The 15,939-nt window shown below is 42.7% G+C and overlaps 1 protein-coding gene across 2 annotated transcripts; it reads right to left on the reverse strand.

The window, feature by feature from the left end:
- Positions 1-1,559: 1,559 nt before the first annotated feature.
- LOC103187092 (bifunctional apoptosis regulator) lies at positions 1,560-15,608 on the reverse strand. 2 transcript variants are annotated; one of them, XM_007906437.2, is made up of 8 exons: positions 15,314-15,608; positions 9,134-9,491; positions 7,804-8,005; positions 6,580-6,746; positions 5,070-5,214; positions 3,643-3,819; positions 2,736-2,935; positions 1,560-2,529 (listed from the first exon to the last, which is right to left on the reverse strand). In XM_007906437.2, exons 2-8 carry the CDS (start codon positions 9,409-9,411, stop codon positions 2,337-2,339), a joined length of 1,362 nt encoding a protein of 453 aa, XP_007904628.1. In that variant the 5' UTR covers positions 9,412-9,491; positions 15,314-15,608; the 3' UTR covers positions 1,560-2,336. The 2 variants fall into 2 exon arrangements, with proteins under 2 accessions (XP_007904628.1, XP_007904629.1); XM_007906438.2 differs by having other exon boundaries at positions 15,145-15,608.
- Between the last annotated feature and the right edge of the window lie 331 nt (positions 15,609-15,939).

Below are 15,939 nucleotides of genomic sequence, written 5' to 3' on the forward strand. Positions count from 1 at the left end.
GCATTTGTCCAATCATTCTTAATAACATACATTCATAATCATATCTGAGTTCTTACACTGAGTGTTAGTCCGCAGAGAAAGTAGATACAACACACGTCAAAGATGTTTTTTAGCCTTTACCTTCATCGGCTCATTCCAGTCATTCACTGAGAACAGCATGAAAATGGGCAATATCACTGGTCTTGCGTCATATTCCTGTTACAGTGGGCAGAGAATGAAAACTGAAAGTTAAGATATAATGATCATATGTCACATATTCACCTGGTACTGCACAGTGCAGACTGCGGAAATGCAGATCATGTACCTGCTTTTAATACTAGATAGTTGTGTGTGTTTCTATATTACACCTGTACACTTACAGGAGCACCCAATGGTGAGTTTTTACAAATACTGCTGTTATGTTGAGTATCACTGCCATGTTTAGGTCTGTAACTGCAACGCGGAAATATGTTGGTGCAGCAGCCCATTCTTGAGAAAAGTTGATACCTGGAGATCACTGGTCTGTAGTAGCCGCTTTGTATCAAACTGGACAAGAGCCATTTGGATTGTGCCGATTGTGTTTTTAATCCGCATTGTCTATTAGTAAACAAATATGAGAGGTCGAACTTGTATTTGTTAAATATTGCCCGAGACTATTCTATTCGATGAGAAGGGAGTTTCCCCCGGTATCCTAGCCAACAATCCTCCAGATAAAATTGGTCATTTATTTCATGGCTGTTTATGGGATATTGCTGTAAAAAATTGGCTATCAGAGATACCTACAACATGGTCAGTTACTACACTGTACAGATGCATCTGTGAAGTGTTTTAAGGTGTTTTGACTTAATAAGGTGCTACATAAAATGCAAGGGTGAATATTATTATTAGCCTGACTTGAATTCAGTGCATAAGTCATTTCAGGGATGAAATTTAATGTTGACCAGCAAAATACACCTGACTTCAAAGTCTGCTTTATGAATCGTCACACTTACCAATGGTCCTACATCCTTTCCCAGCTTTATTCTGTCATCTCCTTTCTGTACTAAGTTGCAAAAAATAGGATCTAAGTCGAGGCAAGTGTAACAAGGTAACTGTCGCACAGATTTGACTATCATTGAATGTCACTGGATGCATGTGATTTATTACATCAGACAACATCTGTCAAGACGGTAGCTTCATTTTTGGAAGCAACATTTACGAACATAACAGAAAACGTATGGCTAGAAACAGAAGATTACAACCTCTGACAAGTCCAGAGTGAATTGCAGCATCTGGTTGGCAAAGGGTTCCTGTTAGCAAGTAAAACTGGCAGCAGATAATGAAAATCTGGTCATTTTCCAGATCAGTCATCAAATGTCATCACATGCACACTCGAGAAGGGAACACTGGATGGTGATCAGCAATGTGCTGATTTTGCTCACTGTAACCCAGCAAAGCTAGCAGGCCATTGCAGTACTCCAACTGTGAGCTCGGCTGAGGTGACCTAACAGCAGCAAAGCTAACAGAGAACAGAACCTGGGAATCTGGATCTGATATGGCTTTGTACTACGTAGTTTCAAATGAAAAAACGACATTCAAAATCACTAAAAAAAAATTTAATCAATTTTCACAAGCTCACAACTTTATCAAAGCAAAGAAACAAGACTGCAGATCACCATTCACAATTTAAACAACTGCACAGCTTAAAATCTTCTCCCAGTGCAATTCACCATGTCAAGAGATGCAAAAATAGAGTTTATTCATCAAACTGATTACAAAAATCGCCAGAGCAGATCTTATATTGAATTTTTAAAAACTCAAATCAACTGTAAAATAAACTATGCTTCTATGAAGAGAGGTATTATATATGCAGGTTTCAGTCCTTTCACCAGTTTACATGACACATGATGTAGCCCTTGATAAACAAGATAACAGAATGCAAGAGGGGCTTGGCACAAGTGGTTTGCAGATCACAATATAACTGAATCAATCAAATCAAGACAATCCGCACCCCGTTTAAAATAAAAGTGCTATTCCTGTATCATGTATGTGAGAGAAACTTAATCAAAGGAGAAATTTAAAAGTAAAACCTGCAGGCAACCGTTTGACTAAAAACCACAAAGATGTTAATTGCACTCATTAGCATGGAACAGTGTTCAGTCCAGGCACGTTCTCCATTACACCCAGCAGTAAAAATCAAGTCCATTTTCTTTATACAAGTGTAATATTCCAGTTCTTAAACTCTGCCAATTGTACAGACATTTCAAACTATTAGCAGTAAAACAGTGCATTTAAGAATATGTACACTGTTAACTGTTCCTTTGTCATAAGCTTTTTGGGGAGATAGTGCGGCTCCTCGGTTTGAGTCACAGAGATTTTCATGGTACATGAGTTTCCAAACGCCGTACCTCTTTGACCACCAGGTCAATGTTTATTATTGGATTGAAGTACAAAGCCCAGTAAAACAAACAGTCACAGATGAACTGAGGAATTATCGGCCAGAAAATAGCAACAAGAATTCCTTGGCTTGATACCTTCCAGAAATGACTCCACATTCGCTGAGGAATAGTCCTAAAAGAGATAATTTAAAATGAACCACAGCTTTAAGCAAAATTTTGCCAAATCATTGCTAAAAGGATGTACGCATTCAATTGCAACAGCTCGCAGAACAGTCAGGTAGCATACACCAACTATGTTCAAATTTCAATACAGAATAAGTGTAAAATTATTCAATATGCTAATGATCAACACCACGGCAGAAAGAAGCTGAACCTTACCTGAGTCCTCCTCTTGACCACAGTCTCCAAAATGCAAAGAATTCCAACACTGACAGAAGCATGGCATTGACAATTATAAACCGGGAGGTCCAGTAGTGCACATCCAACCAATCCCAGGCAAACTCAGCGATCAATTGATACGGTATCAGGGTGTACTTGACAAGGAATTCAGTCCATTGCTTCACGCTGATGTCATCAGACTTTTTCAAAAGAAATATTAGGACAGTTATGACACATTTGCATAGATGACATGGAAATTAAGAAAATACAAAAATAGAGCTTTTATAAGAAAGAATGACTAGATTCGACTCTGTTTGCAGTCACCTTCTCCTTCCCACCCCCCACACACTGTTAAGCGATTTGAGATGCTGCCCCATGTGAAGGGTGCTACATAATGCAAGTTGTTCTTTCTGGATCACATTTCAGCAAATAGTGTGGGAATAAATCGCAGAATAATCTTCGATCTGTGCTCAATTTGAAATCTCAACCAGCTAATCCTACGAATGCACCTCAGCATTCTGAGCCTAGAGACAGAGGGACAAAATGGGCAAATTTCCAAAAACTATTTGCTATAGAATGATCACTAATGGAAGTGCACATGAATGCTAGGCAGATACAGGTTTGGGCCTTCAAAATGAAACAGAACATCAACGTGAAGGATGACCAATTGGTCGAGAAGTACTCACTGCTGTGATACTGAGAGGCTGAAATCACGGGAGGAGTAGAGAAAGGGGGAGTGGAAAATGAAGTTTTAAAAAAAATGTCAAAATCTGAATCAAACAATTTAATTTAGGTACAAAGGAGAAGAACATAGCAAAAAAGGGCTGGGGGCTTGTGTGGAGTCTAAGCACTGTCATGGAGGAGTTAGGCTGTTGGGCTTGGTTTCCTGCTGTATGACAAGACTTACCCAGTACTTTCGAAAAATATCCGATTCCTCATTCATCTCAGATTTTTCTGGAGAAACAGTATGGATGAGTGGCAGAAATATCTCTGAGTAATCGAACAGGTATAGGTACAGCATGGTCAGCCGTGGAGAGCTTTTTAGTGCATATAGGAGGAACAGTGACTTGCCAGCATGCATTGCCTGAAAAAATAAGTATTTATATCAGTAATAAGCAGATGAAAGTTCCTTCCTGTGTTGTTCAGGTAATTTCACTAGATCATACTTGTGCTTTCTGCAAATTATATATAGTCCCGTAAAATAGTGGTTAGAGCACTCGCCTCACAAGCGAGAGGACCCGGGTTGGATTCCCGAGCAGGGCGAAACCTTAGGCAAGTTTCCTTACTTCACACGCCTCTATTTACCTAGAAAGTAGGAACCCAATGCTAGTCGATTGGTGGATTGCTTTTGGGGTAATAATCCCTTCCCCCCAAAAATAAATAATTTGGCCACTCAATCCAGGGCTTTTTGTGGGACGGGGCTGTGCTCAATTGACTGATGCCCATAAAATATAGTCAATTCACTTTACAGTATATTCTATGAAGCACTATGAGACATCTCAGCAATGTGATAAGGCACTATATCAAATGCAAGGATTATTATTAAATTAAGCAAGGCCTCAATTTCTAAATTTTTTTTGTACTTGCGAAAGACATTGACTCACATGCTGGAATCCAGTGTCACAAGAACCCAAGAAGCTATTCTTCACGCACAGTCCTAGGCTGTTCAACTGCCTGAGGCAGAGGAGGGAAGCATCACAGCCAAGCCTCATTTTGTTCTGCGCTGATGTCCGCACGAGCACACTCTCCAACTCGAGTCACAGGGCAGCACTCAGAAGCAAGAAACCGGACTGATTTTTTCCTCTCTAGTACAGGCCATTCTGAGCACTTCTCTACACTACCCCCCACCACTGCTGCTCACATGAGATCATTCTGCTCTACTCATAGACAGAATCAACTGTAAAAACGTCTGGGTCTGAATGGCTCAATTTCACACATGGTTGTGGTTTTACCAACTGGATCAGATTAGCCTTTTTTAAAAAAAAAAGACCTTTAGTTTAATTCTAAACAACTTCCTGAAATACCATTTCTACTTTGTCCTTCAGCCAGGTGCCAGCACTGCAGTCTCATCTGCAGCCACTGTCAAACCTGTGATTTGATGCATAAAAGCCAACACACTTTGTAGTGTGGAGAAAGAGTTCTCTGTCTGAAATTAACTGAGTTAACTGAGTTTTCTCATCATGAAGCATTCCATCCAGAACCTTTTCTGTCAAATAGGCATCATTAGGCTTTACTATTGCAACACAAAACCACATATTGTAGACACAATTTAGTTTTATTCATTTTGGAAACAAAAAGCTGGGTTATTGATTGCTGCATTTCAAAAATATTTACCTTGTATTCCCAGAGATTCTGAGGGGGTTTGACCCCAAGTGCTTTTACGCTATCTAATGCCATATGAATGGCCTTCCTATGAAGTTCATTCTCAATGTTGAAGGGAGGTTTAGAAAACTCTTCTTCTCCAAGAGTCAATAATAGCCTAAAAGTAAATGAACATAGTGAGATTTTGGAACACACACACACACTACAAACTCAATATCTCAGTTTCTGAAAGTCAGAATACAACATAATTTCCTGCTGAACCTTCAGGGTAAAAATGTACCCTTCATTTCCAATATAATTTATGGCTTTGACGAGTTGCTGAGTAACTGGATAAAATTAATTTAGATTAATACCTGAATATCTAATCAAAGAGCTTTTTGCATCTAAAAGATTAGATTATATAGTGAAAGAATATTTTGGAATCTTCTTTTCTGTTATTTCTGTTAATTCTTGAGAGAAATTAAAATTAAAAATGTTTCAATGACACAAAGTTAGGTAAGGTGGTAAACTGTGAGAAGGATAGTAGCCAACTGCAGGAAGACATAGACGGAATGGTAAAATGGGCGATACATAGCAGATAAATTTCAATGTGGAGAAATGTGAGGTAATGCACTTTGGTAGAAAGAATGAGGGGAGGCAATATAGGCTGCGGTAATACAATCTTAAGGGGGGTAAAAGAACAGAGAGACCTGGGGGTGCAGGTAAATGAATCCTTGAAGGTGGCAGGACAGGTAGATAAAGCTGTAAAAAGGGCATATGGGATACTGGGCTTTATAAATAGGGGCATAGAGTACAAGAGTCATGAGGTGATGATTAACCCATATAAAACACTGGTTAGGCCTCAGTTAGAATATTGCGCCCAGTTGTGGGCACCACACTATAGGAAGGATGTTAAGGCATTGGAAAGGGTACAGAGGAGATTTACCAGGAATGAGGGGCCGTGATGATGAGGAAAGGTGAGAGAGGCTGCGATTACTCTCATTGGACCAGAGAAGGTTATGAGGAGACATAACAGAGGTCTTCAAAATCATGAGGGGATTTGATAGGTTAGAAAGGGAAAAACTGTTTCCACTGGTGGGTGTGTCGGTGACTCAAGGTCAGATTTAAATAGTATCTAAAAGAATTTTTTTCACGCAGCGAGTTGTTCGAATCTGGAATGCATTGCCTGAAAGGGTGGTCGAGGCCGATGCAATAACAACTTTTAAAAACGCGGTGGACAGGTTTGCAGGGTCATGGGGAAAGGGCTGGGGAGTGGGATTGACATTACATTGCTCTTTTCAAAGAGACGGCACAGACTCGATGGGCCAAATGGCCTCTTTTTGTGCTGTACGATTCTATGAGGTGCCTTCTTATGTCATAAATTGCTGATACTTAACAATATAAAATTGTCTAAAGTTTACAACTCAGTCAATATTGTCCTCAATGCAATGTTTAAATGTTATTCTGTTGGACTAGAATTTCTCTTCAATGGCATTAACCACAACAAATGCAAAGTTATACACAGTAAAACAAAAGGCATTACCTTCCATTGACTTCTTCCTCTAAGAACCTCTCTTTGTAAACAGAGGCCCATTGGCCTAACTGCTCCAGCCAGAGAGTCACCTCATTTGCTGTCCACTTTGTCACAGGTTTGTGGACAAGAAGATCTTGCTCGGACTCTCTGCTCCAGTGATACACGAGGAACATCACCTAACACAATAAATAACTGATTTACTCCTTAATATCAGAATGTTACACAAACTGTCTTAAGAACCTCAGTGATCTCCTGTAACAACTCTACTTCCCAACATCCCAAATGGCTCAGTGAGTGAGTAGCTGAGCAACATAGACCAACATAGACCCCAGTATCCCAGCCAACAATCCCCAAGATAAATTGGTCATTTACGTCATCATGACTGAAGAACTTTGCTGTGTGCAAATTGTTTGCTGTGATTGTCTAATCACTAAACTGACCGCAATGCCCCGCGAAGTAATGAGATGTTACAGGATGAAAGCATCTGCTAATGGCCATTTTATATATACACCATTCTTGTTATGGACTCACCAACAAGTGGAAATCGTCTCTTATGTCCACCTTACTGAATCATTATTTTAATAAGCTCTAGTAGGGATTTTACTGTGCCCATCATGCCTGTGCCAGCACTTTGAAAGAGCTACCAACTAATCCCACTCCCCCACTCTTACCCTATAGCCCTGCAATTTTTCTCCTTTTTAAGTACCTAGCCAATTCCGTTTGAAAGCTGCTATCGAATCTGCTTCCACCACTGTTTCAGGCAGTGCATATCAGACCGTAACAACTCTCTGGGTAAAAAAAATCCTCAGTCACTTTTATCTGGTATCTTAAAACACTTCTATCAAGTGCTCCTGGCTGCTGCTAGATGTCATTTTTGCATCATGTGCCTTAGGTTTTGAAATGAAAGAGTCACTGTTTGCCTCAGTTTTCTCACTCCCTACTTCTCTTAATTCTGTGCAGTGAAGCGTCGCAAAATGGGCACGCAAGCAGCAGTTATTCTGACTGTCCAGTGCCTTGGAACATCCTCCCAACATGAATGGCGCTATACATATGTAATTTGTATTGTATTATTCTGGTAATCACAAGATTTGGATGGAAATTCTATTTGAATAAATAGATGGAAGTGATAAACATACCCAAGTCAAAGATTATTCAATCACTCAGCCACAGTATAATATTAGTGATACAGAGAAACGGACCTCATTGCAAAAGAATGTTTAAAGAGATACTCACCGCCACACAGGTCAAAGCAGTTAATACTCCTGAGAAAAAGCCACCTCCTCGGCGCCATTCCCCAGTGTGGTTTAAAGGTCTTGCTGATTGTTCATTACCATATTTCTGGAAAGCTGAAAGGCTATTTGAAATTTTTAAATTGTTCTGTGTTTCCTCCTGTCGCCGTTTGACATCGTCAGGGAATAGCTTCTCAACAGCATCCCTAGAGAGAAGCAAGGAACAATCAACCACAAAGCAGCAAGGTACAAACAGTGGCCAGACCGCTTTTAGCCATCTAGCTGCTTATGAGTATTGAAACAGTTACTAGCAAATTCTGTACGTTTTCTGTATGTTCCCCTTAACCAGTTACAAACATATGCTGTGAACAATCTGTGTTTGAATGTTTAGTGTATTTACCGACCACTTGAATTTTACACAAGAATCAGGTTAAGATTATTTCCAGGTAAGTTAAAACAATCAAACTATTTATAAAGTATCTCAAAATCTAAGGAGGTGCATTTGACTGAAAGGGCTAAACATCTGCGTATCTAGTAGAACACAAAATATACAGTTACTACACTTTACAAAATATTCTGTGAAGCGCTTTGAGACGTCTCAAAAACGTGATAAAGCAATAATGCAAAGATTATTATTATAATAACACTGTGCAACCAATTAACTCCATCATAAAGCAGAGAGGGTGCCGTTACAAGTTTATAGCCTGCCAATGAGTCTCTAGAACAGAAAATAAATTTATTTCAGGATGCTTATACTGCATGCTGTTAAGTTTCTTTTAGGAACATTGCTTCATTCAATTTTGTTCATTCAGTATTGTTTTGCGTTTTGCTCACAAAATATACAGTCAATTCACTTTACAGTAAATTCTGTGAAGCGCTTTGAGACGTCTCGAAGACGTGATAAGGTGCTATATCAAATGCAAAGATTATTATTATTATTGTGATCAGAATAGCCTTTTCGATTCTTTTGATAAAACAGTTACTTTTGATAAAACTTTACTGAAATTGTATTTGCAAACTGGTCTTCCAATTGATTGTAATCCCTCAGAAATTGATTGATTCTGGCAAAAAATAAGTCAGATAACATTCCACAGCATCAGAAACTTGAAGTCAAGTCTAAACATAGATTATGTGAGGTCAGGAGGCTGCAGACCTTAAAAGTCACCATTAAAATTTTTAATCCAAGTCTCTAGTTAAACGTGTTGACCTTGTTAATATACCAGGAATTAAAACCTATTTTCAGTACCAAATAGTTTTTTGTTGACTTTGAACAGGGACTCATTTGACTGGGGTATTATAGTGATTTAAGCTTTAAAAAGATGCATTTCACTTACCTTAATACAATGTTGACTTTAGGAAATCCCTCCCATTTTTCTCTGCATTCTGGGCATTCAGTTTTCCTGGATGCATCCCACCACAGCGCCAAGCAATGTCGGCAAAAGCTGTGCCCACAGTTCAAAGTAGTTGGATTCACTAAAATATCATAGCAACAGTGGCAGGAAAATTCAGTAGCAGAGAGCTGGCAGGATGGCTCGGGTGATGTGCCGTCCTGCAGCTCTTCCCGTTCGTCCTTGTATGTTTGTCTATTCTGGAATCTCATATCGCCCTCCATTCCATTACAAATGAAATTGTCCAAATTTAAATGTCTCCTTACTGCCTCCTTCCTCCTTTACAGATCACGGTATCAAAGATCTGTAAACGAAATGTACGTTAAAGACATAACTTTGTTGTATTCATCAGTTAAAACAAATGATCCTTGGATTTGATATAATGCCTTAGCATAGTTGTTGAGACATCTCAAAGTGCTTCACAGGATGTTACGATGAAATGCTGTAAAGTTGATATTTCCATTTCCACCCTCCAGTACCCACTTAACCTGAATGCCAAGTTAATACCAAATCAGTACTGCGTTTATGTGCTCATTATAAGTACTATTGACAGACATCAATCTAGACTGGACTTGAATCTCAATTTAGGTATCAAATATCAAATGACACAGTTCACTTCCCAACCAATAGAAGGTTAAGAGGAGACTTAATATATAATATATATAATATATATAATATACATAATTTTCAAAATTATAAGTGTGTTAGATACGATGAACAAGGAGAAACTATTTCCACTGGCGGGTGGCTCGGTAACCTGAGGATACCGATTTAAAATAATTGTTAAGGGGAAGTAAGAAGAATTTCACCGCGAGTTGTTGGGATCTGGAATGCATTGTCTAAAAGGCTGGTGGAAGCCAATTCGATAACAACTTTTAAGAGAGTAGATAAGTATTTGGGGAGGACAAGTGTGCAGGGCTATGGGGAGAGAGCGGGGCAGTGGCATTGATTTGGATACCTCTATCAAAAGATCCGGCACAGACATGATGGCCGAATGGCCTCCTTCTGTGCTGTATAACTCTACGAATCCCTTACTTTCTCCGATCTGTCTTGAGGGGAGAAAAAAGGATTGACAATGCATATATGAAAGCCAGATTCAGGCCAATTGCAAGTCATGGGTTGGTAACAAAATGGTGTGATTACCAAAATGAATCTCATTATCTGGAACAGACATAAATGAAAAGTGAAAGCACAAGACTGCAATTCAGCAGCAACTCTTGTCATAATAATAATCCTTGCATTTGTGCCTTACCACGTATTCAAGACATCTCAAAGTGCTTCACAGTTTATACTGTAAAGTGAATTGACCGTATATTTTGTGGGTGAAACGCCATGACATGGTGCCAGGATCTGTTACTGTAAAGCGCTCTGAGACGCTGTCCGGCGTGGAGGGTGTTATATAAATCCAAGTTTAGTTGTTGTTGTTGTTGACTAAAATAAGCATCAAAAACACTTTATAAAAATATATACTTTTGGGCTGTGTTACATTTCCGCAAAATAAAATTTATGCGACGTTTTAGGACTTGAACTCATAGCCTAGACTGAGACTCCAATAGTGTTGGGGGAGTATCCGCTGCATTGTCAGAGGTGCTGTCCTTTGGATGAGATGCTACACCAAAGTCCTGTTTGTCTGTTCAGGAGGATGTTAAACATTGCATGGCACTATTTGAAAGAGAAAGAAGTTTCTTCCGGTCCTGTGACTGACAATCTCTCAGATAAAATTGGTTATTCACTTCATGACTATCTGTGGGACATTGTTGTGGACAAAGTAGCTGTTGATTCACTGATAAAAGCACACAGTCATTACACTTCACAGTAAAACATGTGAAGCACTTGAAGACGTCTCAATGACGTGATAAGACGCTATATCAAATACAAGAATTATTATGTTATATAAAATAGTTTCTCACAAAGCCACAACATTTTCATCTGTGTGGCTTAATTCTATAAAGATCTATTATTGGCTTCATTCAGCACCGAAACAGAACTCTCAAGTCAGGTCACCTATATTTATATACATTCTAATACATTATATACATAAATGACAGGTAGATTTTGTTCTGCTTATAGTAATGGGACATCGCTACTGAACCCTTTCACTCACTGGGTGCAAAGCCAGCTTCAAAATCTTGAAGGTGAAGATGAAGGTGGAAAGTGAATAAATAATAATAATAATCCTGGCATTTGATATAGCACCTTATCATGTCGTTGAGTTGTCTCAAAGCCCTTCCCAGAACACACTGTAAAGTGCAGTGACTGTGGATTTAAAGTATCCTCTATTTTGCACATGCCTCAAAAGACCATTATCTATTGCCCCAGTATGAATTATTTAATTTTACACCAGCCATCCTCGAGTGTTAACTTAGCAAAATCATACATCTGTTTTGTTCTGTGGACCAACACGATCAAGAAGTTCAAAATTCAACCCTTTCCAACATACCACATTAACACATTAGATGGTTATCAGTAATGGAATCTGATCCCCTCCCTCACCTTTTCAACCATGGCTGATGGTAATTCTTCCTTCCTGTAAACCGTTTGGATATTATCCTTTTGACCTCTAAGCCTTCTTTGACTTGTTGATAGACAAAAAGCTTCCATCCTTTGGAACCTTCCCCTCCTTTGAGCACCTTACCCTTTATCACCCCTCCAACCTTTCCCTCCCTCAAAATTCTCTTTATCTATCGCCCCCCCCAGCTCCTCCCCACCTTCATCACATCACCGACATCTCCACCCTCCTATCTTCCTTCTCCCTCTGCTCCGACTGCCTCCTCATCCTCGGCGACTTCAACCTTCACTCCACCCCCTCCTGCTCTACCTCTGTTGACTTTTCCTCCCTTATCTCAATTATTACTTTTGATCTCCCTGTTTGCCCCCCTGCCCCCCCCCTCCCGACCCTCAGCTCGGGTCTGTAACTCTATCTGTCCAGCGCCTTGGGACGTCCTCCCGACGTGAAAGGCGCTATACATATGTCATTTTGTTGTTGTTATCTCCTCCCTCAATCTCTCCCTCCAAATCCACTCCGCCACCCACGTCCGCGCTCACTCCCTCGATCTGGTGATCACTCGGGGCCTCACAGTCTCGGAACTCACCATCATCGACAAAGCAATCTCGGACCATCACTTCATCTCCCTTAACTCCTCAATCCTCTCCCCACCACCATCCAACCCACCTCCAACTCCTATCGACCCTGGAAAAAAATCTCCCCCCCCACTCACTCTCAGCTGCCTTGGAGTCATCTGAACTCCTTCCCCTCTGGGCTTCCTCCCGCAATGACCTATCCTCCTCGGTCACTCTTCTCCACAGCTCCCTCGTCTACACTCTCGATTCCCTTGCACCCCTTTCTTCCCAAACCATATTCTACTCATATAAGTCACCATGGTACACCAGCCACCTCCAAACCTTTAAAGCACAGGTGCATGCCGCTGAGCGCACCTGGCTTAAATCAAACTTAACTGTCTATCGGCAGATCTGGCTGTCCCATATCAAATCTTACCACTCCGCCCTCGCCTCCGCTAATCACCATTCTACTCCAACAATCTTAGAGGCTAAGGACAACCCCAGGCTCCTCTTCTCCATCACGAATCATCTCCTCCGCCCACCCTCTCACCCTTCGCCCATCCTCACCTCAAATGCCAACTGTGAGGCGATACTGAACTTCCTCGAATCCAAAGTCTAGGGAATCCACTCAGCTGTCTCTGCCACTGCACCGGCTACCCCCTCCCTATCTCGGCCCCTACGCATCACTCCCTTCACACCTTTGAACCTGTCTCCCCCTCTTTTCTCATCACCACCATATCCTGCATGAAACCGACCACCTGCTCCCTCAACCCCATCCCTACCCCTCTCCTTACCTCCCAGCTCCATCTCCTTGCACCTCTATTCACTGACATCATAAACCTCTCCCTGTCCTCTGGTACTGTTCTCAGCCCCATTAAAAACCACTGTCATCACTCCCTTCCTTAAGAAACCCTCCCTGGACCCATCTCTACACCCAAACTACCGCCCCATCAACTTCCACATATATGCGGATGACACCCAACTGTACCACTCTGCCTCCCCCCTTGACTCCAGGACCACTGCTGTGCTGACTGAATGTCTGTCAGACATCAAGTCCTGGATGAGAGCTAACTTTCTTCAGTTGAACGTCAACAAGACCGAGGCTTTCCTGATTGGCTCCTGTCAGCACCTCCTCACCTCAGGCGCTGATAGCATCACCATTCATGGTTGTACAGTCCACCTTGCTAAGCCAGTCCGGAACCTTGGCGTCTTGTTTGACCCTCAACTATTCTTTCTACCCCACATCTGTGCCATGACCCGCTCTGCCTTCCTCCACCTCCACAACGTCGCCCGGCTCAGCCAATGACTTTCACCGCAGGCCGCCGAAACCCTCATACATGCATTCATTACATCCGAGACTCGACTATGTAAACTCATTGCTCGTCGGACTCCCCAACTCCTCCCTCCACAGGCAGCAGATCATCCAGAACTCTGCAGCCCGTGTCCTCTCCCGCACTAGGCTCTACAAACCTATTGCCTCCATCCTTGCCCAACTCCACTGGCTTCTCATTACACAGAGGATACAGTTCAAGATTCTGGTCCTCACCTTCAAAGCCCTCCATGGTCTTGCTCCCCCACAATCTCTGCGACCTCCTAACCCCCTACCATCTGCCCGCTCCCTCTGCTCAGCGGGCTCCGAACTGCTTCATGTCCCCCGCCTCGCTCGCCCCACTATTGGCAAGCGGGCCTTCTGCCACTCCGCCCCCACCCTCTGGAACTCCATCCCGCAGACCCTCCGCCTTGCCTCCTCCCTCACCACCTTCAAGATCCATTTCAAGACCCTCCCCTCCGACCGTGCTTTCGATCTCCCTGGATCCCCCCCTGCCCTCCACCCTCCCTGACCCCAACCCTCAGCTCAGGTCCGTAACTCTGTCTGTCCAGCACCTTGGGACATTCTCCCGACGAGAAAGACGCTACTCAAATGTAATTTTGTTGTTTTTGTTGTTTGTAGGACAATGCTGTGTTTGCCCACAAAATACACCGTCACTATAGTTTACAACAAATTACCTATGAAATGCTTCAACGTTATAGGCACTGTATCAAATAAGCATTATTAATAATAATTTTAAGAGTTCCTGTAGCACTTTTCATTGGTTATGAGTTATATAAGTATCATTAAACGTTAATTTAAAAAAAACTCCCCAAATCACACATCTACATATAATAGCGAATGTTCTTCCCCCTATTCTTTCACACACCAGATTTGATGACACGGGTAACATACTGACATGAGGAGGTTCTAACAATAATAATGAAACTTGAATCTGTTATGGTGTCTTCCATGTCATCAAAACATATTTTAAAAATCACATACCATATACACCATGAAGTGGATTGAGTGACTATGTATTTTGTGGGTGAATGTGACAGCCAATTTTCACACAGCAATGCGCCACAAACAATTATGAAGTAAGTGAAGTGGGGGAATTATTGGCCAGAACACTGGAGAGAGATATTCCCTTCTCTTTTAACGTGAACCCACGGCATCGTTACAGACCACCTGAACTGGCATAGCGCACCTTGGTTTAACATCTCATCCGAAAGACTGAATCATGTGCACCGAGGCTGGGCAAGAGGAGGAGACTCGCTGTCACACGTAGTAACTGTGTGTTGCATAGGTCAAGTCGGCAGCCAGTTTGGCAAACAGCACTATCCCAATCGGAGCTGGAAAGGGGGGGCGGTGGGAGGGAGAATCGCCATTTCCTGGTTGAGTATCTTTCAGTGCTGAGGTGTTGTTGGGAGATGTGGTACTTTGGATGAGACGTGAACCCGACCTCCGGTCTGACTGCCTGTTCAGGTGGACGTTAAAGACCCCACGTCGCCAGTCAAAATGAGAAGGGAGTCTCCCCCCCCCGTGTCCTGGCCAACACTGCCCCAAATAAAATGTGGTCACTCACCGCACAGTTCGTGGGGACGCGGCTGTGCGGAATTGGCGGGTGCGCTTCACCCACAAAACAGTTGACGGTATGTCCTGTGAAGCACTTTGGAGACATCTGGACCTGAGGGCGCGACGCGGCTCCGGATCAAATGCAAAGATGATGATGACTTTCTTTCACACAGACTCACCCGCCTTCGCTGACACTGACAGCCCGCGGTCCAGGGCCTGTCCGGGGGGCGGGAGGGGAACGGGGCTCCGGGCTGACCAGGAAATGTTATTTTTTTCTAAATATACTATATATAGAGAGATTGTTTTAAATTTTCTTTAAATGATCTTTTTCTTAAAATAAATGCCTGCGCACACGGACAGACTCCCCGCGCGCGGCCTCCCCGTCATTTCACTTCACCTCACCCGAGGCCGCGGCCTCCGCCGCTTTTTTGCGAGACGCCCCTGACAACCGCCCCGCCATTCCGCGCGCGGCTCCCGGCCGCGCCCATTGGCCCTCGCCGCTCAACCCCGCCCCCCTTTCCCTCCACAGCACCCAATCACAAAACGACAAAGGGGCTGCGGCACGCGACAATTGGCTGCTTCTCACGTCTATCAAATACGAGCCCCGCCCCCTCACCGGCGCCTGGACGAATCCGGAAACTGATAAGACCAGGAAAATGCAGCTCGCTCCATAGGAGCGGACTGTACGCGGAAGGGAGTGGGTGGCGCCGTGTAAAACCGGATAACAAGCGGTGGAAAGCCGCTACGGATCTTCCAACTCTCCCACATGCACGGTCTGCCCTCCGCCCACTCAGCACTGCGGCCC

This window comes from Callorhinchus milii, unplaced genomic scaffold (genome assembly GCF_018977255.1).
Source record: "Callorhinchus milii isolate IMCB2004 unplaced genomic scaffold, IMCB_Cmil_1.0 Scaffold16, whole genome shotgun sequence".
In the NCBI taxonomy this organism is placed as follows: Eukaryota; Metazoa; Chordata; class Chondrichthyes; order Chimaeriformes; family Callorhinchidae; genus Callorhinchus; species Callorhinchus milii.